The 26125-nt window shown below is 38.4% G+C and overlaps 2 protein-coding genes across 5 annotated transcripts in view; both read left to right on the forward strand.

Moving 5' to 3' along the window:
• Nucleotides 1–26125, forward strand: part of LOC309506314 (uncharacterized protein) — a 101609-nt gene that overhangs the window by 33430 nt on the left and 42054 nt on the right. For 2 of the 3 annotated variants that reach the window (XM_082180135.1, XM_082180132.1), the window contains exon 2: nucleotides 23826–24074. In XM_082180135.1, coding sequence (XP_082036261.1) covers nucleotides 23990–24074 — 85 coding nt within the window. In that variant the 5' untranslated portion in view covers nucleotides 23826–23989. Of the gene's footprint in view, nucleotides 1–14224; nucleotides 14374–23825; nucleotides 24075–26125 lie in introns of those variants that run through there. The other variant, XM_082180134.1, reaches the window with a different exon arrangement.
• LOC309506324 (uncharacterized protein) lies at nucleotides 1841–25798 on the forward strand. Of its 2 annotated transcripts, none has more exons than XM_082180154.1 (4): nucleotides 1841–2362; nucleotides 4782–4830; nucleotides 6512–6743; nucleotides 24391–25798. In XM_082180154.1, the coding sequence occupies exons 3-4, from the start codon at nucleotides 6659–6661 to the stop codon at nucleotides 25470–25472; spliced, it is 1167 nt and encodes a 388-aa protein (XP_082036280.1). In that variant the 5' UTR covers nucleotides 1841–2362; nucleotides 4782–4830; nucleotides 6512–6658; the 3' UTR covers nucleotides 25473–25798. The 2 variants fall into 2 exon arrangements, with proteins under 2 accessions (XP_082036280.1, XP_082036279.1); XM_082180153.1 differs by lacking the exon at nucleotides 24391–25798 and adding an exon at nucleotides 10175–13503 and having other exon boundaries at nucleotides 1843–2362.

Raw genomic sequence — 26125 nt, forward strand, 5'->3', positions numbered from 1 at the left:
TAGCGGGCGAAATCCACAATATATAAGCACTTTAACATCTGAAGACCGGAGGAGGTTTGGAGAGAAGCTCAAAATTTGTATTGGTGACAAAATCGAAGTTATTCAAAGCCCATATGAGATCTGGGATGACAAAAAACGTTGGTCCGACTTGCCCGTGTCTTGGCCACCAATCTGCTGGGGAGACATTTATTCTTATTTAATAGAAACCCCTGGACCCTTCACTCATGAAAGATTAAAGGCTTTCAAAAGTCTGGAGGCCTATGATTATTTAGTTTTTTCGAAAAGTTGGGCCGATCTTTTCTGCCAAACAGAAAGCAGTGATCGTGCTAAAAGCAGAGGTTAGAACAGCCTTTTCTTTTGCTTTTAAGTTTTGCGATCCAGAATAGCCCATTTTGATGTGAGGAACATAGTCTGGGTGCTGTGGATCGCGGTTTGGGACACCTGAATCAGAACGCGAAAACATATGACTCGGTTGATTTGACTCAGTTTTATTTATTTTTTTATTCAATCTTCTATAAATACATAGTCACTAAGACTTAGGCCTACCATGAACAAAATGAGCCTCACAAACTCGATCAGTAACGTTAGCTGCAGGAATCCAGGCTTTCTTCGGAGCGTCCAGGTTCAATCGCCTAATTGCACGCAACCATTTCTTTCGTTTTTCGCGATCCTTTTCGGAGGGAATTCGAAAAAACTTTTTATCAGGCCCCCAACGAGCCGTACTCGACCACACAGCAAGAGTGAACCATCCTCTTCTCTAAATCCTCCTCCAAACGTGCAAAACAATCAAATTACAGGTATCTAGAGGTATCTAGCGGTGTTTCCTGCCACACGATTCCCATGATGCAACGCGACAAACATAAACAATGACGTCACAAAAGATCCGCCTATTCAGGATACTCCGTCTGACGCGTGCAATGATGACGCAGTGAATAGTGACGATTCTCTCTGACCAATCAGCAGTCTGCCGTGTTTTCAGGTCACATTTTAGTATCGCCTCAGCTCGCTCAGAACCTCGCCGGAGGTGGTACGAAGAAAAGTACCTGGAAGCAGGTACAGGTACAACTTTTACACAGTGGAAAACCAAACAGAGCCGAGTCGAGGCGAGCTGGTACTGGTACTAGTGGAAAAGCGCCATTAGTGGAAAGATAAAATGTTTTGTGAATACGGACCCAAATTGGTCTTATTAAACTATGAATGGAAATTAATATCTCTAGTATTGGCATAAAGATTAATAGGGTTTTACATTTTTATCATTGATCAAACAAAAAAAAACAACAACAAAAAAAGAGATAGAAATTATAAGGTAAGCCTCCTTGAAAATTTTATTTGGATGTCTTCTGTACGTTTTTTCTGGAATCATTTATCTGAAAATCTAAATTGTAAAAAGAACAAAAAATTCTGACGAATAAAGTAAAATTATCTTTCAAATGAATTACATTTTGTCAAACATTTCATGGAGAAATGTAAAATTGATATTGACATAAGATGTTCATTTTGCAAAATTCACAGAAAATGTCTTTCCTTTATTTTTAGACTGTAACTATATTGAACAACTTTGGAAGAATATTTGGCATATTTATCAATGTTAATATCCTACAAGATGTAATAAAATACATTATCTTAGGACACTATGAATCTGACTCCGCTAAAGAAACTAAAAGCTTTGTTATAAATGTATTTTCTTTGCAAATTAACAATAAACCATTTTGTTTTGTTTTTTAAATAACATCTCAAATACTCTAAATTAATTTCTTACCCTCATGGTTTCCCTTTTCTTATTCTTTTCTTCTTTACATTTTTTCCTTTATTAGCCCTTTTTAGTTTTTCCCCCCTCTGTATTCTGTTGGCAATGGGTGCACTGTTATTACATTTTTGTTTTATAAATATGTAAACCCTTTATTTTTGCATCAATAATAAAATAAAAAAAATCTAACTTGCATTCCCTTCAATTCTTTGCAGCACAAGTCCAACATACCTGAAGAATTGAATGAAAAGTGTTTCTAAATGAAAACCATATCTCTAAATAATTTTTTACTAGTCTTAATACTATTTTACGAAACATTCACAGAATAAATTAGAGACATTTCTTAATCAATGTCGACTAGTCACAACGATATTTTCAGATATCAGAATCACTTGCTCCTAGTCGAATCTGCTGTTGTGTGATGAGAGACTGAATTTACTCCGCTCCTCTCCCACACCAGAGCCCCGCCCCTACGCGTCTTGTTGACAATGCTAGTGCTAACTGCTAACAACTGTAGTCTACTGCTTTTGTAGTCACGGAGAGAAAAGCTACTTAAGGAATTATTAAACAACATCTGGATGCATTCATATGTGGTAAAAGTCTCCAGCATGACAGGTATGTAGCGCTGTGATTTTAATTGAATCATGTTGCAAAACGGGCCACAGGAGTGTTTGTCCAATAACGACAGAGACCCATAAACATATATTCTTATTTTATTAATGCGCATATTAAAAAGACGAGAGTGAAGAACAATGGAATTATACACCAAAAACGTGAAGTAGTAAAAAATAAACGCGTTACGGACAAGAATACTACTTAAGAATCAAGGTAAAGTATCCAGTTAAACATTTGTTTTTATTCTATAAACTACTGAGAACATTTCTCCCAAATTCCAAATAAAAACATTGCCATTTAGAGCATTTATTTGCAGAAAACGAAAACTGGTCAAAATAACAAAAAGATGTACAGTGTTGTCAGACCTCGAATAATGGAAAGAAAATAAGTTTATATACATTTTTTAAACAATACAATACTAATGTTTTCACTTAGGAAGAGTTCAGAAAAGAGTTACATAGACCAGTTGTCGTTTTCAGCAAATAAAATAAATAAAATAGGCTATTATTCAAAATAAATATTCATTTATTATCGGCCATTATAAATGCCGATACCTATAGTTTGGAAAATGCCTAATATCGGCCGATATCGGTCGGGCTCTAGTTGTTTTCTAATATCAGAACTGTTTGAAATGATTTCCCAATTTTTTGAAGAATTGTTACTTTTGGTGCGTTCAAGCCGTGCTGGGAAGTTCGTATTTCCGAGGTGGGAAGTCGTGTTTACGATGGCAGGTGCGTTCAAGCCACTTTCGTTGGAGTGAGATGGCGGTGGTACTTTCTCTTAAATAATTACACAAAAATACAGCAAGGTTCTACTTCTAGAAACTGAAGATCAAGGAATGTGCATCAGGTGTGTTTTGCTTTTTTATGTTTTAAAATTAATTTATGAAGCCACTGCATACTTTATCGTTACATATTATAATGCTAAAATATATTGTGTAGGCAATTAGCTTACTTAGCTGTAAATAGAAAAGTCTGACAATATGCTGCTAAATAAGTAATGTGGGTTTTCACCATGTTTCTATGGAAGCTTGTTTCCGCCACAGAATAAAACATTTTAAAAGATAATCGCGACTTTTTATCTCACAATTGCGAGTTTACATCTCACAATTCTGACTTTATTTCTCAGAATTGCGAGATATAAAGTCAGAATTGCGTGAAATAAAGTCGCAATTGCATGTTATAAAGTCAGAATTGCGAGATATAAAGTCAGAATTGCGTGAAATAAAGTCGCAATTGCGTGTTAGAAAAGTCAGAATTGCGAGATAAAAAGTCGCAATTATCTTTGTTTTATTCTGTGGCGGAAACAAGCTTCCATATGTTTCTCACTGACAAGCCCCCGGGGCTTAATAAAAAACCTGAGCTTCCCACTCGTATTTTACAACATTGTGGTGCCGTTCATGTGCGTTCAACCTGTAAATATGATCTTTACAACTTGAGATGTTGAAAACACTGGACACGAGCTGATCATGTGAGCAAAGAGCGCTCTTTGCTTTGAAAGGCAGTGCAAAACAGACTACTTATTTGCGTAAATTGCAGTCTTTTGAGATTGGATAAGGGCACAAAGCCATATCACGCTTTTGATTCTAGTTCATTGACAGCAATGGCGCAAAGCATGACATTAAAGAGCTTTTTATTTTATATATTTCCGGCAGCCACAGTCTAGTTAATGACTGGAAAATGCTGAAATCTATCTGTGGCGGTCAATGTTGATAATGGGGCAAACCGCTGCAAATAAGTTAGGCTAATGTATGGGAAACATACTTTCCTTACAGTACTACCATGTTGACCATAAAGAAAGAAAGAATAGGTAGAAAGAAAGATTAGTTAGAAAGATAAAAAGAAAAAAAGAAAGATTAGTTAGAAAGAAAGAAAGAAAGAATAGTTAGAAAGATAGATGGATAGATAGGTTAGAAAGAAAGAAAGGTTTGAAAGAAAGAGAAAGAAAGAAAGATTAGTTAGAAAGAAAGAAAGATTACTTAGAAAGAAAGGAAGAAAGAAAGATTAGTTAGAAAGAAAGATTAGATAGATAGAAAAGGTTTGAAGATAGAAAGAAAGTAAGAAAGGGAAAGAAAAAGAAAGAAAGAGAAAGAAAGAAAGACCATACTCATATGATAAACCATATATTTTTCTTTTGTGGAGTGTACTGAAGTGTTTCTTTCTAAAGATTTACAGTTTAAAGTTTTCTGTAAAGTAACATGATTGTTATTATTGTTATTTCATGCAGACCTACAAGTCGGCACAACAAACCTTCTTTATATCTTTGTGAATTTTAAATCGCAATGTTAACCAGAAAAATCCCAATTAGATTTCTCAAATTTCTCTTCTCTTCCTTCGTTATGTATATTTGGATCATGTTGTGTTGTAAATAAAATACAATGTTATTGCCATTTTTTAAAATCTCGCATTCTTCCTTCTAGTCCCATGCAGCTGATACGGCCATCAGGAGAGGGCTCTTTGTCTTCCCAGGTGTGAAACACATCAACACACTGCCACCTTATGCAAAACATGTCTTACAAACTGTAAATCAATGTATTGTTTTATATGAATGAGTGGGCAGGATGATTTTCACATCGTTTTGAAGCAAAAATTCTAGGGTACATGATCCAGTTTTCAAAAGTCTGTGAACAAATATTCAGTATGGGGGTTTTATGGCCTTATTTCAGTGACTTAAAATCTTTAAAAACTTTAAGTAAATGTAATATTCTCAAAACTGTAAACTTTTCCATACATGCTGCTAACATATCACCGAAGCCGTTTGTGCTGAAAACAGTGTAATCAGACTTTAGCCATGAAAATATTATACGTAATAGAAATAAGCACAAATGTCAGGGCATGTCAAGACTCCTCAAGGGCCCAGAAGACACCTCAGACCCCAGAGGGTGAAAGGCATTTGCTGTACAGTGCCCCATTATGCTTTCTCGAATATTATCTTTCATGCAGTGTGTAATATAGCCGTTTGTGAAAGTAAAAAAGGGGTGTAAAAATCAAAGTGCATAACAAATTATTTTGCGGTGTGTACTTTGATCTTAACACCTTTAACCTTATTATTTATTATTCTCAGGATATGTAAAGTAAGTCGAGTCTGGCCTAAATTATAAGCACTTTGAATACAAGACTTCTTGTGTTTTGTTCTTATTCAAAGTCTTAAAACACTATGAATCAAAGACTCTGTTGGCAGTTTTTGTAATCAATTACTTTTTCTTTTTATAATAAACAAAAATGTAAAGTCAAATGAAACTTCATCATTAAAGTATAAAACACAATAATCAAACTTTCGGTCAAAGGTGTAGTCAGCTCTGGTCTTTTTGTCCTCAGCTCTGGGCTTCTAGGCGTCTAGGGTTTAATGAAGTATCAGTATCCAAAGAGGCAATCAACTCATCAGTCTTTTATACTCTTGTTGTTTGCCGCCTGAAGTTATGTTTTAATTTTCTTGATTGATGTAAGTTGTAACTTTCCCAAAACTTCCTAGATCCTTCTCAAGGCAATCCCAGGTGCAAGCTGTCCGCCTTTTCATGTCCTTGAGCTCAAAGTAAACTCAACCAAGATGGCTGATTTCCTATTAAGGTTCTAGTAGTAGAACCAGAGTCTTTTGTGTCCTTGAGCGCACACACATAATCACACTTCTCTGCTAATAAATACTGTACATCTCTGCCAATACTGTATAAGGCATTTCTTAGAAACAAAATCAATAAGAAAATTTTAAGCAATGCATTAGGCTATATTCAATACATTGGCTAAATATTTGTAACAAAAAGGTGTCTACAATAAACGAGGAGAAAGGGTAATTACATTTCATTGATATTATACAACAAAATAAAGGGATTGTCTCCTAAAAGGAAAAAGGAGGAATCAATTCTGAACTGCTAAAATGAGTCGTCAGCAATTCCAGGAATGGCCGTTTCGTTTCTGATGCGCACATTGTAGACCAATTAGAACCAACTGGACCATCTGACCAATCGGAAATGAAGCAGGCTCGTAAAAAGGAGGGGCTTAAAGAGGCAGAATCCATTGAACAAACAGTTTTTCAGACTCTTTGAGAAATGAGGTGATGTTCAATGTATAGTGTGAGAAAATAAAAGTTATAATAGTGGCACTTTAAAGTAATCCAGTGAGTATAAATTCAGTAACTTGTTTTTGATTTTTCCAGATCTGGTCCTGTGGGCGTCAGTATCATACAGTGATCACAGTTCACACCTGCAGTGAAGCCCCTCCCACAACTGGGAATATTCCCATCATCCTACAAGAGAAGGACAAACTCCAGGAGTAGCAGCTGGAATCTGTGTGACTGTTAAAGATGGAGTTTATTAAAGAGGAGATTGAAGACATGAGTGATCCAGAACCATCCAGAATAAAACATGAAGATACTGAGGAACAAATAGGTTGGTGTCCATTCTTGATTCTTCATTGTTGACTGTTGAGAAACAGTACGGTATCAAAGCTTCAGTTCAACAGATTTGGTTTCAGATTATTCAGTTCAACAGATAAATGAAAGGGATGCACCGATACCACTTTTTCCAGAACGAGTCCGATACCGATACTTTCATTTTTGGTGCTCGTCGAGACGATACCGTAACCGATACCTGTATTTTCACTGCATTTGTAATTTTTTTTATTTATTGGTAGAGAACCCAAAAGAATGTAAATCATATTAGTTGGCTTAATTTGTTCATCAAATATTTATTTCCTTCAGTTATTTTCATGCTTAATTAAGCCTGCTAAAATGCATTGTATGAGCTTCTGTTACTTTCACTCTTCATTCTATTGCTCTATCATATTTTACCTTTCATTTAATAGTACAGCACATATTTAGAGCAGCTCCAGCAGGGCTCAGTGCTGAGGATTGAAAAATTCGTGCCCGAACCCGAAGAGACCCGTAATGTGCTACACCGAACCGACCCGGACCCGTCTATTATTTCAAAAGCTGGACCCGTGTAGATCCTGACTACATTCACGAGATATAACCGACTTTGTTTACTAGGCTACTCGCCAAGGCAGACGTATTTACATAATTTTGTGTGAATTCGTAAACAAGCGTATAACGTGACAGCTGACAGACTTAAATTCAGTATTCGCGCGCAGTATGAAGCCTTGTTTATACTATGGCGTTATTTTTATGTCAAAAGTTATGAGCGTGTAAGACATGCTCACGAGCACATTATGTTATTTCACACGCGCAAAAATGAACCTTCAGCTGGCATGATAAAAGTACTCGCGCACAAATTCAACAACCGAGAGGTGTACAGGTAGCTGCAAGCGAGCGCCTGGCATACTCTCATAGGTTAACTCTGCTTGTACAGTGGAATCTTGCTCGCGCGCGAGATGACCAAGTAGCTGTGCTCCTACGCCTAGTGAGAATATAGTTCCCAGTATTTATACGATTAAAAATGGTCTCTGTCTCATATAGCCTTGTTATTTGTACACGCTGTGACTATACAGATCACAACACATAAATAGGAAAATGTTTGCATTATTTTGTCACTTATTGGGATTAGTATGCTACCTTATCCATTTACATCCAGTCTTTGTGCTAAGCTAGGCTAGCGGTGGGTGCGTCAAATAACACTTACAGAACGCACAGAAATGAAAAAGGTATGTATGGACTTATCTAACTCTGGGGGATACTGTGAATAAGCTAAAGTCCCAAAAAGTCGGAGTGTTCCTTTAAGGTTGATTAGCTTATGTCAGCTACTTACATGTTCCAAACAAATTTCAGATTAAATTGCTAGATTGTCAAACACACAGCCCCCATCATATATCAATATCAATTACGCCTACATCTTCAGGTGTCGCCGCCATTCCGTCCACTGTGCAGTGTTAACTGAATGACTGAACTCCGTCAGATACTTTGACTCCGTGCTTCCTGTAATGAGAGCTGTCAATCAAGGTACAAGGATGTCCCTGTGGGTGTGATTACGATGAAAGTGACCAATCATAAGAGGGTCAGTGCCCTCCTTGGTTTCCGCCCCCAAAACACACACCGCAATGATGTCATTTTTGCCGCGCGCACCTTCGCGCCAGTGTTGCCAGATTGGGCGGTTTTGAATTTGATTGTGCGGGTAAAAAGGGTTTGGGGGGGTGGACAAAATTTGGGCTGGTTTGGGGTCAGTTCGGCGGTTTTCAAACATCTACATTTTAAAATCGAATCGTTTAAAAAAATTAACTAAACTAAAGTGTGCATGTAGTCCATAAAATTTGTCATCATGACATTACTGTACACACACGCCCATGCAGAGTCAGCTTTATTTTTAAAGCCAATCAGCAATCCGCAGGCAGATGCGATTGAGCATGATAAGTTGTAGCTGTATATTCAAAGTGATCGCTAATGCCAAAGTGATATAGCCTACTATACAGTAAGCTGTATCTACAGTAAAGAGTGAGATAGTGAGCAACTCTAAAAACGTACACGTGGTGGGAGATGACTCGATGGTGACTATAACTCTGAGAGGAGAGCACAGTTGAATGACTTGAATTGAAATCAAATATGGGACGACTCCTGTCCATGCTCATGTGCACACTAGCCTAACCAGACATCTGCCACTTTTACACCATCCAGACTGCACTCTACTCGACCCTGACAGCTGCTGAAAAAGGTTTGAATCAACGATGAATCCGTTTTGACTGCTAAATTCTGCGTTATGTTCTGCAATGTGTAAGCTACTTCCGAGGGTTAAAGTCATCGGTTCATTTCTTGATAGCCGTTTTGAGAGTGTCCACCTGGACATTTTTCCTGGAAATTTATTTATTTATTATTTTATTTTATCATCCTTATTTTGTTTTAAGTTGATACAAATTGTGCTTATCAACCTTGAATGACATGGTAATGAAATTATATCACATTATTTTGGCAGTAAAATTTTGGGCGTTATTTTTTCTTGTAGTGGGCGGGTTTTGGTGAGCTTTTGGGCTGGAAATCACCGTCCCAATCTGGCAACACTGCTTCGCGCTCGTACGGACGTGTCGAGTATAAACCTAGCTTGAGACGCTGGTTTTCGGGGCGCGCGCTTTCAATGTTTAGTTCATGGAACTTCTTGACCTGCACACGTCCTGTAATAATGTAGGGAAGCATTCGTTATACATAAATCAGGTAACAGTTCTTGTTTTACTTACATATACGATTTAGTTTTAATCCAAATAACACGTGCTGAGTGAACGATCATCAATCTAGAGCTCTCTCTCTCTCTCTCTCTCTCTCTCTCTCTCGTGTCAGTTAACGTTCATAACCTGCATCATGCCTCGTTTGACTTTCTTTGCCATTGACATTCAACTGAATCACAAACTTTCCACTGACGTCTGTGAAAAGTGATGCGCTCGACCAGCTCGCGCGTCGGTGCCGCTGCGCGTTTTCCTCTTATCAGCTTGCGCACCACAGCTATATAGGCATTACTATATTTCGTTTATTATTCCACTAATAAGATACATTTACTTCATAGACAGCCTTCTTTTTTATCCCCTTTATACTCTCTGTTGTCTGTGTTTCTTTGTCTGGACACAAACACTGTACATATGCTGCCTGTTATCGGTTGTTGGTATCGGAGCATTTTTACGAGTACGAGTGCATGAGCTCAATATCGGGCCGATACCGATACTGGTATCGGTGCATCCCTAATAAATGAGACATAAAATGCATCTAAATTATCATAATCTTGTATAGCTTTTGTCATCCACATTTTAAACTGATTAAAAAGAAAAAGACAGAACTAACCTTTGGCAAATCAAAGATCTGATACTTGATGTTGCTGCTCTGTTGCTTTCTTCTGGTAAATCAGAGTTCACTTGAACTTATTTTAACCACATCATATTTTTATTTTAGACTGGATGGAGATGAAACCGCAAAAACATGAACTGAATGAGGCAGAGGAGGAACAGCAGAGCATCAAAACACAAAGAACAAAAGCCAATAAGCAGCAAACCTGCACTCAGTGTGGAAAGAGTTTTGGTCGCAAAGGAGACCTTAAAAAACACATGAGAATTCACACTGGAGAGAAACCGTATCCATGCACTCAGTGTGGAAAGAGTTTTGCTTGTGCATCAGATCTCAGTAAACATCTACGCATTCACTCTGGAGAAAAAACATTCAAGTGTGATCAGTGTGGTAAAGATTTTCATTCATCACCAAATTTAAAACAACACCTGAAAGTCCATTCAGATGAGAAGCCTTATGTGTGTTCTGTCTGTGGAAAGAGTTTTTCAAGGCTGGATCATTGTAAAACGCACCAGAAAACACATGATGAAGTGAGAGATCATGTGTGTTGTGACTGTGGGAAGAGCTTTACTAGAACTGACCAACTGAAAAATCACCAAAGAACTCATACTGGAGAAAGACCTTACAAGTGCTCATATTGTGACAAGAGTTTCGCTCGTTCTGAAAACCTGAAATTACATGAGCGACTTCATACTGGAGAGAAGCCGTATCACTGCACTCAGTGTGGAGAGAGTTTCATATGTCCCAAAGGTCTCAAACATCATCTGTTCGTTCACTCTGGAGAAAAACCATTTAACTGTGATCAGTGCGGTAAAGATTTTATTACATCATCACGTCTAAAACAACACCTGAAAGTTCATTCAGACGAGAAGCCTTACGTGTGTTCCTTCTGTGGAAAGAGTTTTTTATGGCTTAAGAGTTTTAAAGGGCATCAGAAAACACATGATGAAGTGAGAGATCATGTGTGTTGTGACTGTGGGAAGAGCTTTACAAGAAATGTCGATCTGAAACGGCACAAAAGAATTCATACTGGAGAAAAACCTTACAAGTGCTCATATTGTGACAAGAGTTTTGCTCGTTCTGAAAGCGTTAAATCACACGAGCGACTCCATACTGGAGAGAACCCGTACCAGTGCACTCAGTGTGAGAAGTTTTTTAAAAGTTCATCAAGCCTTCACACTCATATGAAAAAATGTTGTAAGTGAGCAACAATTTTTTTCATGTCAAATACATTCAAGTAAATTTGGAGTTTGTCCTAAAAGCACAATATCATTTAGATTAGGGGTGTCCAATCTCCAACTTTCCTCAACACACATGCCTGGACGTTTCTTGTAGAGATGGTCTTATTATTGGGAGATACGAAGGTCTGTGGCTTCACCATTGGAAAAAGCGTAACAGCTAACTTGGATCATGTGAGACACTCCAGCCAATCATACAATGGCAGTGACATCCGTGATTGAAATTCACAGTTACTAGGGATGCACCGAAATAAAAATTCTGGGTGCTCTTGCCCAAAAAACGAAACCGAAAATGGTACACTTTCGGTTTCCTGTGGTGCACTTATAATGTTAGTATGATTTTTACATCAAAAATTTTCGTAATTTAGAAATAAAAGACATTTTTTCCTAACCCTGATTTTTAGTCCTCTGATTTGAATGCTATGTTTGAAGGGGCGTGTCTGTGTGAGACTTCAGTGTAAACGCCCACTGCTGTGATTGGCTGTGAGACTTCAGTGTAAACGCCCACTGCTGTGGGGGCGTGTCTGTGTGAGACTTCAGTGTAAACGCCCACTGCTGTGATTGGCTGTGAGACTTAAGTGTAAACGCCCACTGCTGTGATTGGCTGTGAGACTTCAGTATAAACGCCCACTGCTGTGATTGGCTGTGAGACTTCAGTGTAAACGCCCACTGCTGTGATTGGCTGTGAGACTTCAGTATAAACGCCCACTGCTGTGATTGGCTGTGAGACTTCAGTATAAACGCCCACTGCTGTGATTGGCTGTGAGACTTCAGTGTAAACGCCCACTGCTGTGATTGGCTGTGAGACTTCAGTGTAAACGCCCACTGCTGTGATTGGCTGTGAGACTTCAGTGTAAACGCCCACTGCTGTGATTGGCTGTGAGACTTCAGTGTAAACGCCCACTGCTGTGATTTTTCTGTGAGACTTCAGTGTAAACGCCCACTGCTGTGATTGGCTGTGAGACTTCAGTGTAAACGCCCACTGCTGTGATTGGCTGTGAGACTTCAGTGTAAACGCCCACTGCTGTGATTGGCTGTGAGACTTCAGTGTAAACGCCCACTGCTGTGATTTTTCTGTGAGACTTCAGTGTAAACGCCCTCTGCTGTGATTGGCTGTGAGACTTCAGTGTAAACGCCCACTGCTGTGATTGGCTGTGAGACTTCAGTGTAAACGCCCACTGCTGTGATTGGCTAACATCTTTGTGTATGAAATAGCTAAGTATTACATGTGGACTCTATCGAAAACTTTTATCACATTTTTATTATAACATAATGTTTAGATCTATATTGTCATATTTAGATTTGCATGAAAGGAGATGAGAACTGTAGATCACATGAATGCAGTGATCTCGTCATTGTAACTCGAATTTCTGCACACTAACGAATGCTTTCGTCATAACTAACAGTGCAAACACAATGTAAATAAGAGATTTGTTGATTCTAGTGGGAGTCCAGAACACTCGCACTGTTTGATTGGCATTTCCAAGAATTGTAAAGTGAGCGTTATATAATTTAATGACAGTTTACATAAGAGATTATTTTAATCCTACTAAGAGAAACAATGTGAAGTTGACCGTTTTAGTCACTGGTTTCATTTACTGACAATAAATGATTTTGAGACCAAAACATCTGACATTACATATCAGAAATTGCTGGTCACTGGTGGTTAGACATGTAAACATAATCCGTACATATCAAACAATCTGTAACAAAGCAATTGTGACACAGTAAAAACGTTCAAACGTTTTTTTGTCGTTCTTGTCGGATCCAATATCCCTGCGTACTAGCGTTAGCAGGCATTGCTCTTTTTTTGCTATGAATGCTATGAATTCGACACGCTAATCTGTTGGCGTACTGTTTTTCACATACTATATAGTAGAGAAGTATTTGATCTTGGATACAGGGTTTGTTTCCAGTAGGCCCAGTAAGACCTTGATAAGCTGGTTCAGGAGTGTTTAACTGAACTCTACAGGACACTGATCCTCCAGAAGCAGGATTGGACCCTGATCTACCGTACGTTAATTTAGTGAATTTGGTGAAAAGCTTGAAAATCAGACTGAAAAGCTTATGATTGATGGAATTCTCTGTGTGAAGACCAGAAACTCACTGGCAATTTTTCTGCTAAATTCTATAACGATTTATATATATCTTAATTTTGCAAACAACATGCTTATGTTTTTTTTTAAGTTTTTATTTTTATTTTTTTTATCACTACCTGTTATAAATCAAGTATTACTGATCAAGCTTTTTGTGATGCTTCCATTACCTTAAAATAAATTAATGAAGCAATTAAGAAATTAATAATTAATTGAAGAAATCCCTCTTATTTATCTTTTTTCCCTTGTTAGCAATTTTTTTTTCTCTCTGTATTCTGTTGCCAATGGGTCTATTGTAGTTACAATTTGTTTTATAAATCTGTCAACTGTATTTTTTGCATCAATAAAAAAAACAAAAACAATCTAACTGACATTCCCTTCTTCGTGTGTTTCTTAATGAAAACGATACAAGATATCTCTAAAAAGGTTTTGACTATTTTAATACTAGGAAACATACACAGAAGTAATTAGAAACGTTTATAATTTAATTTTAATTAGTCAAAATGTATTTGAAAATCTCAATTGAAATATATATATATATTCCTTTTTTTTTCTTACTATTAAAAAGTAAAAGTATATTTCAAATTAATTAACAAATTTGATTCTGTCAAACATTTCATGAAGAAATGTAAAACTGATACAAGATGTTAATTTAGCAAAAGTCACTGTATTTCACTTATTTTTAGACCGTTACTATATTAAACAACTTTGGAAAAGTATTGGCATATGATTTTTTAGATATCTGATTAACCTGATCCAATAGTCGAATCTGCTGTTGTGAGACTGAATTTACTCCGCTCCTCTCCCACACCAGAGCCCCGCCCCTACGCGTCTTGTTGATAATGCTAGTGCTAACTGCTAACAACTATACAAAAACTGTTGCTGTTGTAGTCACGGAGAGAAAAGCTACTTAAGGAATTATTAAACAGCATCTGGATGCATTCATATGTGGTAAAAGTCTCCAGCATGACAGGTATGTAGCGCTGTGATTTTAATTGAATCATGTTGCAAAACAGACCAGAATTGTTTGTTCAATAATGACAGAGAACCGCAAACTGCTCGTCGGGTTTTATTTATTATACATTTTGAAAAGACGAGAGAGAAGAACAGTGGTGTTATACACAAAAACTTAAAATAGCACAAATAAACGCGTGACGGACAAGTTTAATACTAGAGGTGCGCCGAAATGAAAATTCTGGATGCACTGGCCGAAAACCGAAACCGAAAATGACTTTTTGGTTCCAATTCTCACTATTAACTAGTTGCTTATTAGCATGCATGTTATTAGGATATTGGTTGTTTATTAGTACTCATAAAGCACATGATATTAATGCCTTATTCTGCATGATCATATTCTACATTCCTTAATCACCCAATACCTAAACTTAACAACTACCTTAATAACTATTAATAAGCAGTAATTAGGAGTTTGATCCAAAGTTGTAGTTAATAGTTAATAGTGAGAATTGGATTCTAAACTAAAGTGTGACCCAATATATCAATATATTATTCTTCATGCAGTTCTATGCAGCAGAATCAGATTTAACCAAGGGCTGCCCCCAACTAAAGACTCTTCTACTCGTCTAGTAGTCATTCATTTAAGCCATTAATCGACTAGTTCCTTGTTTATATTAATTTAATTTAATTACTAAAATATGCAGGGTCCGGAATATACAGACCCTTTCCAAAAATTTTTAATTTCATGGAAAAGTTTATTTATTTCCATAATTCCATTCAAAACGTTAAACTTCCATAGAGTTGTTTATTTGTACATAATTTGGGCTTCCAGCTCATAAAACCCACGAAAACAGGATTTCAAAAAATTAGAATATTAAGTGAAATCACACAGTAATTACACAGCGATACCATGGTCATTGAACCAGGTTTTGGTTCTTTTGGCAGTGTGGGCAGGTGCAAATCCTGCTGGAAAATGAAGGAAGCATGAAGTGCTCTGAAAATGTCCTGGTAGACGGCTGCGTTGAGTGGACAGCACAATGGACCAACACCAGTCGATGACATGGCTCCCCAAACCAACACAGACTGTGGAAACTTCACACTGGACTTCAAGCATCTTGGATTGTGTGCCTCTCCATTCTTCCTCCAGACTCTGGGACCTTGGTTTCCAAATGAGATGCAAAATTTGCTCTCATCAGAAAAGAGGACTTTGGTCCACTGTGCTTTATTAAATCCAGAGTCAGCGCAGCCGTCTACTAGGACATTTTCAGAGCACTTCATGCTTCCTTCATTTTCCAGCAGGATTTGCACCTGCCCACACTGCCAAAAGAACCAAAACCTGGTTCAATGACCATGGTATTGCTGTGTAATTACTGTGTGATTTCATGTAATATTCAAATTTTTTTGAAACCCTGTTTTCGTGGGTTTTATGAGCTGGAAGCCCAAATTATGTACAAATAAACAACTAAATACTTGAAATCGTTTAAAGGTCCCACGACATGCTACTTTTTGTAGGCTTTAATATAGTCCTTAGTGGTCCTTAGTACTGTATCTGAAATCTCTTTCCAAAAATTCAGCCTCGGTGCAGAATTATAGCCACTACAAGCCAGTCCCAGAATGAGCTTCCTTCAGACGGGCCGTTTCGGTGTCTGTAGTTTTAAATACTGATGAGGAGGAGAAAGGCGGCGCAAGGTGGAGGGTGGGTGTGGCCTTGACCATCTTGCGCAACGGTACCATGCATGTTTGTTTATGTTGGATATATTGCAATGGCACGAAGACACGCAGTCGTTCAAGCATTTCAGTTTGACCCAGAATCTGATCCAGATGGAGAAGCAACGGATGAAGAAGTTGCAACTCAGCGGCTCGAGCAGGACGTTTCCGAATGGTTAGTTTAAAATATTATGTCTGGATACGGTACTTTATTCGGATGGTTTACAGTTATCATCATGTAGCTAACGCGAACCTACTGTTGCCTTTTCATGAGAGATCTGTCATGAGAGATTTATCTTATTACAATTACATCAAGCTCTGAGATCTTGAAATGCGGATATCGCGCGCGCCATATAACCAACAGGAAAACGGTTATCCAAATAACAAAGAAATGTACAACACTCGCGTTACAGTGTGTGTAACTTGATGCTGTCTACCTTTACATTAGCGCGAGTAACTGCATAGCTAATGTGACAGCCACATTCTACGTGTAAGAAGCTAGGTAACCATAAACAGAAAAGCAACACACTTATATATAATTAGTTGACTTACTTGTCCGACGTTCAGCAAGCCCAGCTCTGTATTGACCATTCGATGTTCATTTGTACATCCAATTATTGAGCAATTATTATGCTTCGCTCGCTCAAAAGCCATGATATCTCGCGTGGACAAACTAAAATCGCGCGCGCGCGCGTTCTACTTCCTAGCTCATTTTCTCATGGGTGAGAAATATTCTCTGGGCGGGCAAAGCAGAGAAAGGGGAGGTAACATTTCTCCTTATGACGTCATACGGAGGAGATTCAAGATCAGCCCGGGTGAACTTCCAATTTCTCAAAGGCAGAGAAAGATAGCAAAAGCTCGATTTACACAGATTAAAAATTTTTGAAACTTGGGGACCATATACAGGCTAGGGGAACTCATATTAATGTTAAAAAACCTCAGAAAGTGGAAATTTCATGTCATGGGACCTTTAAGTTGTGGGCCCTGAATCTAGAATCTATGGAAGTTTAACGTTTTGAATGGAATTATGGAAATAAATAAACTTTTCCATGATATTCAAATTTTTTGGAAAGGGTCTGTATAGCCTATTCCTTGTTCAAGCGTACGGATAAATCTTGCAGAAAGCACCAGCAAAAGTAATTATTATGAATGTGTCAGAAAAAATAGCAATGAGATATTTTAATTGTTAATTGTTATATATAAACTAGTGTTTTCTGAGTCAGTGTCAGCTGCAAAGATGAAGTTGACGATGCTGACTTCTACATCTCTACGCACGTTTAGAGAGAAATACACCTTTCATGCAGATCTTTATTTGTTTTTCGATTCAAATTGGTTCATTTAAAAGTAGACATTTCAAGTGTTCTATATTGTTCTCATGTCTGTGTGGCAAGAAGCCTATACACTGAATCTCAGTTCATTTATGAGACGCGCTGCTGTTCAGGGAGACCGAGACGCTAGAAAGCGCATCCTGTGTGTTTTTTTATTATTTTTTATTTTACGTAAACCCTTTACAGTTTCAAATGATGTATCTGTATGACCAAAAATGACGGAGTAGAGTAATGCAAGTGATCTCGCAGACGCTTCTATATTGTGCATTAAGTACACTAATACTTCAGCTTCCAAACTTTACACGAACGCGCCTAAATATAGTACACATTTATCTGGGTTAACGTTAAGAGCTAGCAGCCATGTAAATTTGCTACTACTTAAAATTTTCAAATGATAAGCCACATTTGAGGTTGGTGGATGATAGCGAAGTTACAAAAATATAATAAAAATGCTGCGTGAGAGTGAAACTTGAGCGATGAGAGGGGCTGGGCGGCTTACAATTTTGGCCTATTTTCTCTCGGACAAAACCCTAAATGCCATTTCCAGCCGATAATTTTCAGTGGCTGAAATTTTGGTGCATCCCTATTTTTTTTAAGTTTGAGTGGTTTTAAAGGAGAACTCCGGTCAATTTTAACATTGAGCTAATTTTTTTGTAAATTTGGAGTGCTGTCAATACAGAGAACAACAACAAAAATCGGTGTTGCCTTCAATGGGGCATATTTTAAACCTGCTTTTACCCTCTTAACATCCTTGATGTGTCATTACAAGTGCCCAGCCAATGTGAGTGATTCCTTTAGAGTTAACACGGGTGAATCTGACTGCAGTAGATGTGAAAGATATGAAGAAAAATGAAGTTAATTCGGCCAGCGCTCATACCTGTATTTACATCCTGTTTTCGGTTGAAGTCCAAAGTAGTCGATTGTCGAGTTCACGCGCGTGATCATAGGTAACTAAACATGCGCGTGAACTCGACAATCGACTACTTTGGACTTCAACCGAAAACAGGATGTAAATACAGGTATGAGCGCTGGCCGAATTAACTGGTCTATAATTTTTCTTCATATCTTTCACATCTACTGCAGTCAGATTCACCCGTGTTAACTCTAAAGGAATCACTCACATTGGCTGGGCACTTGTAATGACACATCAAGGATGTTAAGAGGGTAAAAGCAGGTTTAAAATATGCCCCATTTAAGTCAACAGAGTGCAAATTTTAAAAAGAGGATAACACGGTGTAGGCAACACCGATTTTTGTCGTTGTTCTCTGTATTGACAGCACTCCAAATTTACAAAAAAATGAGCTCAATGTTAAAATTGACCAGAGTTCTCCTTTAACATGTATTAATGACATTGATTAGTACATTACGTTGAATATGGATTGTGTCTTCTGTGTCAATGCAGGTGGACTCATGTAATTTAAGGTAGAGTAGGCAATTTTTGAAGAGGCTAGCAATAGCAAGCTAGCATTGAAAGCATAAAGGCCAATTTATACTTCTGCGTCGAGTGTACGCCGTAGTGTACGTCGTAGGCTACGCACGTAGGCGACGCCGTCGTGAGCATTTATACTTCTGCGAATGTCTGTGTTGCTCTGCAGTTACACCGCCAAAACGCTAGTTGGCGCGGGTGGGTTTTAATGTTCCACTGTGTTTACATTCCTCGCGGCTGTTTTGAGTTTAGGTTTCTACGAGCAATGGCGACTGAAGGAGTCATACAGATGGCTGTATTTCCGCACTTCTTCAAGCAATCTCTCGGTCACTTGGTCTATTTCCATGGCTCTTCACTGATCTTCAGAATTTAAAAATGGCGGGCGGGCGGTGCAGAGTGCAGAAGATCATTCCGGAAATGCGTAGGATGCTATCCAGCCGACCAATCACAGATCTTGCGGTCCGCGTCGCCGCGACGCGTAGTTACATTTTTGAGGAGGTGCGCGTCAGGGTACGGCGAAGGGTACGACGTATGGTACACGTCAATGCGTATGCTACGCCGTACCTTCTACGCGCACCCGACGCAGAAGTATAAATTGGCCTTAAGATCCCAGCCTTTGTTTAAAGTGTCTCTAAAGCCACGCCTCCTACAAAACACATGGGCTGCATCTGAAAACGTAGGCGGTTGACTTGTTGCCTCGCTGCTCACGAAGGTTCCTCACAAAACAGATTTCGGACAGACTTCTGAGTAGGCCTGCACGGTTCTTGGAAAAATATGAATACTTTTTTAGCTTAGAATTGATATAACGATTTTTTTTTCTCATGAAGTGTAATGTATATTGCACACATTAACCATGACAAAACAAAACAAATTGGCAGTACCAAAAATATTTGTTTTGGCACCTATAGAACATTGCACATCACCACAAGCCTGTAAACACAGAGGCTTCAATGAATAAAGAAGAAACACTCTTTAACTGCTTGCCTTTTGTACAATTCACATCCAACTGGTCATTCAAGTAGGTTACCAAAATAGAAGTTTAACGCACTGCGCTGAAAATGGCCTGAACATGGCTCTAAATAGGCTAATTGAAATGTCATTCAACATTCTGAGGGTTCAGTGTCTAAAGAAGAGGAGCATCAATTGGTCATTGAAGTGCAGTTGCAGTATCAAAAATTTATAATTTATTTTGTATAGCCTATATAGCAGCACGTTGTCTTTAATTGCTGGCCTTTTAGTAGTTTCATGTTTCTTGAGCCAACTCCACACAACTGTAAATGAAGGCTTCAATGAAAAAAGAAAACAAACATTCAATTGGCCGTTCAATTAGGCTCTAAAAATTATAACATAAATGAGCATAAATAAAACACAAATCTGCCACCCTACTAAGGCGTCAATGACAAAAGAAAATGAATATTAATTTGGCCATTACAAAAGAGTAAATTAAATGATATTTTCTTTGGGACATAGGCTAGGCCTCTCACATAACCCTATATGTGACCCTGAATATGGCACTTAAAGATTCCTGGCCAGAAACACAAGTCTATCAACATGCTCTGGATTTAGTGATGCATGGTGGCATGTCACAATGTTGCCCCCTGTACTCAACAGCCGCTCAGAAGGTGAGCTAGTAGCTGGAATGCATAGGTATTTCTTCACCAACACAGACAACCGTGGATAAACATTGCTATTTTGCCGCCACCAGATTAAGGGGTCATCTTCACTGTCGATGTTGCATGTCAGAAGATATGCCTCCAGCTCTGTGGACACTGCTTGCTCTAGAGAAGAGGACTTGTCGTCATTGCCATGTGCTGCTTTGAAGAAACTTCCCAGAGTCTTTCGGCCCTTCTTCATGGGGGGTGCTGGGGAGGCATTTGGCTGGGGATTTAAAATGAATTAATAATCTCAATCAACATATTAAGTAATATAATATCACAGCAGTTCAGGACTAGACAATTGTATTGAAATGTGGAAATTACCTTACCATAGCTAGAGTTATGCCAGTCATCTCGTCTGTCAGTCTCGCTCTAACTGTGGCTTTCTTCTCCTCACTGATGTAGTTCATCTTGAACCTAGGATCGAGGGTTGTGACCATGTCGAGTAGATCCTGAGTTTGGGGATCACTGTACTTCTCTTGAAGATATTTCAGGATGTTTGACTTGATTGATTTAGTGAATTCTGTGTCATCCTCTTGCACAGCCAAAACAGAGGTTTTGAAAAGGTGGAGAACCGGCTTCACAGAGGATATGCTGACATATAGTTCTCCAGAGAGGGCATCGGTGAATTCAGCCAGAGGACTTAGGATGTTTTTCATTGCCTCAAGGACTTCTATGTCCTGCCATGTGGGCACAAGGTGTCTAACCTTTCGATCATTGAGGACCTGTGAAATGGCTGGAAGCTGTTCCAGGATCCTCTGAATCATCTCTTGCCTTGATCCCCATCTTGTAGGGCACTCTGTTTTCAGTTGATGCTCAGGGAGTTTGAGCTCTTTCTGGACCATGGCAAGATTTCTCCTCCGTAGCCAGCTGTGACTGAAAGTGCTCACAATCTTTCTGCAAAGGCCTGTGACACGGTCAATTCGTGGATCTTTCATGGCATTTTCTAGAAGAAAAATACAACAAATCTGAATGAGTACAACACAAACTATTAGTCTGTAGTATCACAAATAACTTTATTTATTTATTTATTTATTTATTTATTTGTAGTAGTAGTATGCCCTACAGTACAAGGGCTAACTTGGTCACACACACACACACACACACACACACACACACACACACACACACACACACACAGTCACAGTTACACGCACACATACCAACTCACCAATTGCCAGATGTAGCCTATGGCCAAAACATTGGAGCCTGGTCCAGTTGTTGATGGAGATTGCCTTCACTATGTTTGATCCAGAGCCAATTCCAGTTGAATTGTCTGTTGTTATACATGCCATTTTCTCCTCTTCCAAACTCCAAGATGCTAGGGCATCCTTCAGTCCCTGTGCCAAGATCTCACCTTTGTGGTCGTCGGGGAAAAAAGCAGTTTGTAGGCACTTGCTCTTCATGGTGAAATCAGTCGCTATGAAGTGGACAGTTAGGCTGGACCATAAATCCGTCGTTGCTGAAAAATAATCCGCTTGCTGCACTTCTGCCTCGACTACAGTCCGCACTTTCTTGTACATAGCTGGCAGTGCAACGTATTAAAAATAGTTGCAGGATGGTATTGAGTAGCGTTTGTCCAATGTATGGATCATCTTTTGAAATCCGTCACGTTCTACGTTGTATATTGGAAACATATCTTTTGCTAGATGGTAAGCAATGGCTTCTGTTATTTCCTTACTCCTACTGGAGTTATGTGGGTATGGCGTCGCATTGTGCAAGGTGTCCGTAATAGATGTCTGTGTTTTTGGACGACTTTCGGACCTCTTGCCTTGTACGGCTTCATCATATTACACTTTGTGGTGACGTTTGAGGTGCTGGTAAAGATTTGTGGTGTTACCTTGCGGTGCTGCAACAAGGGCAAAGCATGCCTTGCAAATCACATCAGACTGACCCTCGTCTTCTTGCTTGAATCCAAAAATACTTCCACACCACCGAATGTGAGCCTTTTTTCGGAACAAGTTCGGAGTGGTTGGCTGATTCTCGTCACTAGGACCTGGGTTTTCATCAATATCCATTTTGTTTATTTCCGAACTACCGCGCTCGCTCGACGAGTGAAACACGTGACTAAAAGGTGCTTTGTCATTGGCTGAGGGTGAAGCCCTTAACTGACGAGTGAAACACGTGACAAAAAGGCGCTTTGTCATTGGCTGAGGGTGAAGCCCTGAACTTTGTGAGAGATGTCCTTTCAAAATAAAGGGCCAAAGTCATTAAATCGAAGTCATTTAAAAATTAAAGCGTGAACAGGGTGAATCGAGATCGCGATTTTATAACGATTTATCGTGCAGGCCTACTTCTGGGGCAGCGTAACAGTTTAATGATCTACAGCATCTTCGTGTGCAAACGTTGTCTGCTAAGTCATTGACTGATAGATAGGGCAGCAAGGCAACAAGTCAGCTGCCTAAGTTTTCGGACGAAAGTTTGTTGACAAAATAAAAATCATTTAGTTCAGTTAGAGAACAGAAACTATAACTAAAAATGTTATTCGTCTGCTTAGCTGCAGGATTTTACCTCATTTCGCCTCACTCTTGACTGACAAGACAATGGCTGAAGATTTGGTTTCAAAGCGAAATGTAAAGGCACCTATTTAAGCGAGTTTGTCTTTGTACTGTTTTGTTGTTGTGTTTTCATTAAGAATAATAATGAACCCACCATTCAAGCAGTTGCTACCACCGAATTGCTGCTAATTTGAAAGTGAAAGTAAAATGCATGAATGGGCATTCATGGCAGTGCGTGTCCACTAGCACAGAGCTGAGCGAGTGTTTTCACTTAATTCCTATGGATGTTCTCTAATTAGTTTAGATATTGATTGAATAATATAGCACATAACCTGTGCCTCGTTTCATCCTTATCCTGGGTTACATAAAAAAGAGCAACGTTCCTCTAGAGGAAATTACGAATATGTAACCATCAAAATGTTATATATTTTAACTTTTAATTAAAGGCATAATATGTTTGCTGTACAGTACTCATATTTAGCTTTTTTGAATATTACTTTCATGCAGTGTGTAAATAAGCGGTTTGTGTAAGGAAAAAAAAGGTTGCAAAAATCAAAGTGCACTGTTTTCATACTCTTTGAGAAATGAGGTGAAGTGCATTATATATTATGAGAGAATGAATTTGTTAACCCTATTGCAGGAGACTACAAAACAAAATGAAGAACCTTTAAAATGGCATTATAGGGGCACTTTAACGTAATCCAGTATAAATTCATTAACTTTTTTATAAATTTTGTACACTACTAATATGTAACCTTCAAAATGCTCTATATTTGAGCTAAATTAAAGGCACCATGTGTTTTCTTTTAAAGTAAGCCAGTATAAATTCAGTAAATGATCTTTGATTTTTCCAGATCTGGTCCTGTGGGCGTCAGTATCACACAGTGATCACAGTTCACACCTGCAGTGAAGCCCCTCACACAACAATTCACCAATAAATACTGGGAATATTCCCATCATCCTACAAGAGAAGGACAAACTCCAGGAGTAGCAGCTGAAATCTGTGTGACTGTTAAAGATGGAGTTTATTAAAGAGGAGATTGAAGACATGAGTGATCCAGAACCATCCGGAATAAAACATGAAGATATTGAGGAACAAATAGGTTGGTGTCCATTCTTGATTCTTCATTGTTGACTGTTGAGAAACATTAAGATAACAAAGCTTCAGTTCAACAGATTTGCAAAATAGAGATACAGATGATCTGTATCTCTATTTTGCAATAGATAAATAGATCAATAGATAATGATCATTATCTTGTATAGTTGTTGTCATCATCCACATTTTAAATGGATTAACAAGAAAATGACAGTACTAAACTTTGGCTAATTAAAGATCTGATACTTGATACTCTGTTGTTTTCTTCTGTTAAATCAGAGTTCACTTGAACTTATTTTGACAACATAATATTTTTATTTTAGACTGGATGGAGATGAAACCACAGAAACATGAACTGAATGAAGCAGAGGAGGAACAGCAGAGCATCAAAACTAAAAAGCTGCACTCCTGCACTCAGTGTGGAAAGAGTTTTGGTCGCAAAGGACACCTTAACAAACACTTGAGAATTCACACTGGTGAGAAACCGTATCCATGCACTCAGTGTGGAAAGAGTTTTGCTTGTGGATCAGGTCTTAAACATCATCTGCGTGTTCACTCTGGAGAAAAACCATTTAACTGTGATCAGTGTGGTAAAGATTTTAATTCATCATCAAATCTAAACAAACACCTGAAAGTTCATTCAGATGAGAAGCCTTATGTGTGTTCTGTCTGTGGAAAGAGTTTTTCACGGCTGGAACATTTTAAACTGCACCAGAAAACACATGATGAAGTGAGAGATCATGTGTGTTGTGACTGTGGGAAGAGCTTTATTACAGCTGGCCAACTGAAAGAGCACCAAAGAATTCATACTGGAGAAAAACCTTACAAGTGCTCATATTGTGACAAGAGTTTCACTCACTCTGGATCTCAGAAATCACACGAGCGAGTTCATACTGGAGAGAAGCCGTATCACTGTACTCAGTGTGAGAAGAGTTTCAAATGTCCCAAAGGTCTCAGGAATCATCTGTTCGTTCACTCTGGGGAAAAGCCATTTAACTGTGATCAGTGTGGTAAAACATTTGTTTCATCATCACATCTAAAAAAACACCTAACTGTTCATTCAGACGAGAGGCCTCACTTGTGTTCTCTCTGTGGAACGATTTTTTCAAGTCTTTATTATTTTAAACTGCATCAGAAAACACACACTGAAGTGAGAGATCATGTGTGTTGTGACTGTGGGAAGAGCTTTACTAGAGCTGACAATCTGAAAAATCACAGAATGACTCACACTGGAGAAAAACCTTACAAGTGCTCATATTGTGACAAGAGTCTCACTCGGTTTGAGCACCTGAAATCACATGAGCGAGTTCATACTGGAGAGAAGCCATACCACTGTACTCAGTGTGAGAAGAGTTTCAAATGTTCATCAAGCCTTCACACTCATATGAAAAAATTTTGCAAGTGAGAAACATTCGTTTTCATGTCAAATACCTCACAAGTAAATTGTATCAGATAAAAAAAAAAAAAGAAGCAGTTTGTCCTAAAAGCACAATTTAATTTAGATCGGAGGTGTCCAAACTCAGTCCTGGAGGGTTTCGCTCCAGCTTTCCTCAACATACCTGCCTGGAAGTTTAGAGTTGGTCTTAATATTGGGAGATCCGAGGGGCTTCACCATTGGAAAAAGTGTAATGCTAACTTGGATCATGTGAGAAGGGCCGTTCTTACGACTGTAATGAGGCTCGACTCCCTGGTGAAAAGATAAAAAAATCTGATTAAAAATAACTGATGGAATTCCCTGTGTGAAGACCAGTTTTTGTGCCGGATTCTACAATGATTTATATACATCTACATTTTGCAAAGAACATGTTCAAGCTTTCTGTGATGTTTCCATTACCTTAAAAGTAATTAATCAAGCGAGTAAATCTGGTTAGTATCTGAATTGTACCTGCTTTCAAAATAAATAAATAATATTTATTATTGAATGCCAGTCACATATCAATAATAAACATTACAATAATCCAACATATAGTTTAAAAATATTATCCAAATATAGACTAGAAAAAAATAGGAAAATAAAATATACAGTGTAATTTATAAAATAATAATACAAGTAAAAAG

Source organism: Leuciscus leuciscus (genome assembly GCF_965113295.1).
Source record: "Leuciscus leuciscus genome assembly, chromosome: 9".
Classification (NCBI taxonomy): Eukaryota; Metazoa; Chordata; class Actinopteri; order Cypriniformes; family Leuciscidae; genus Leuciscus; species Leuciscus leuciscus.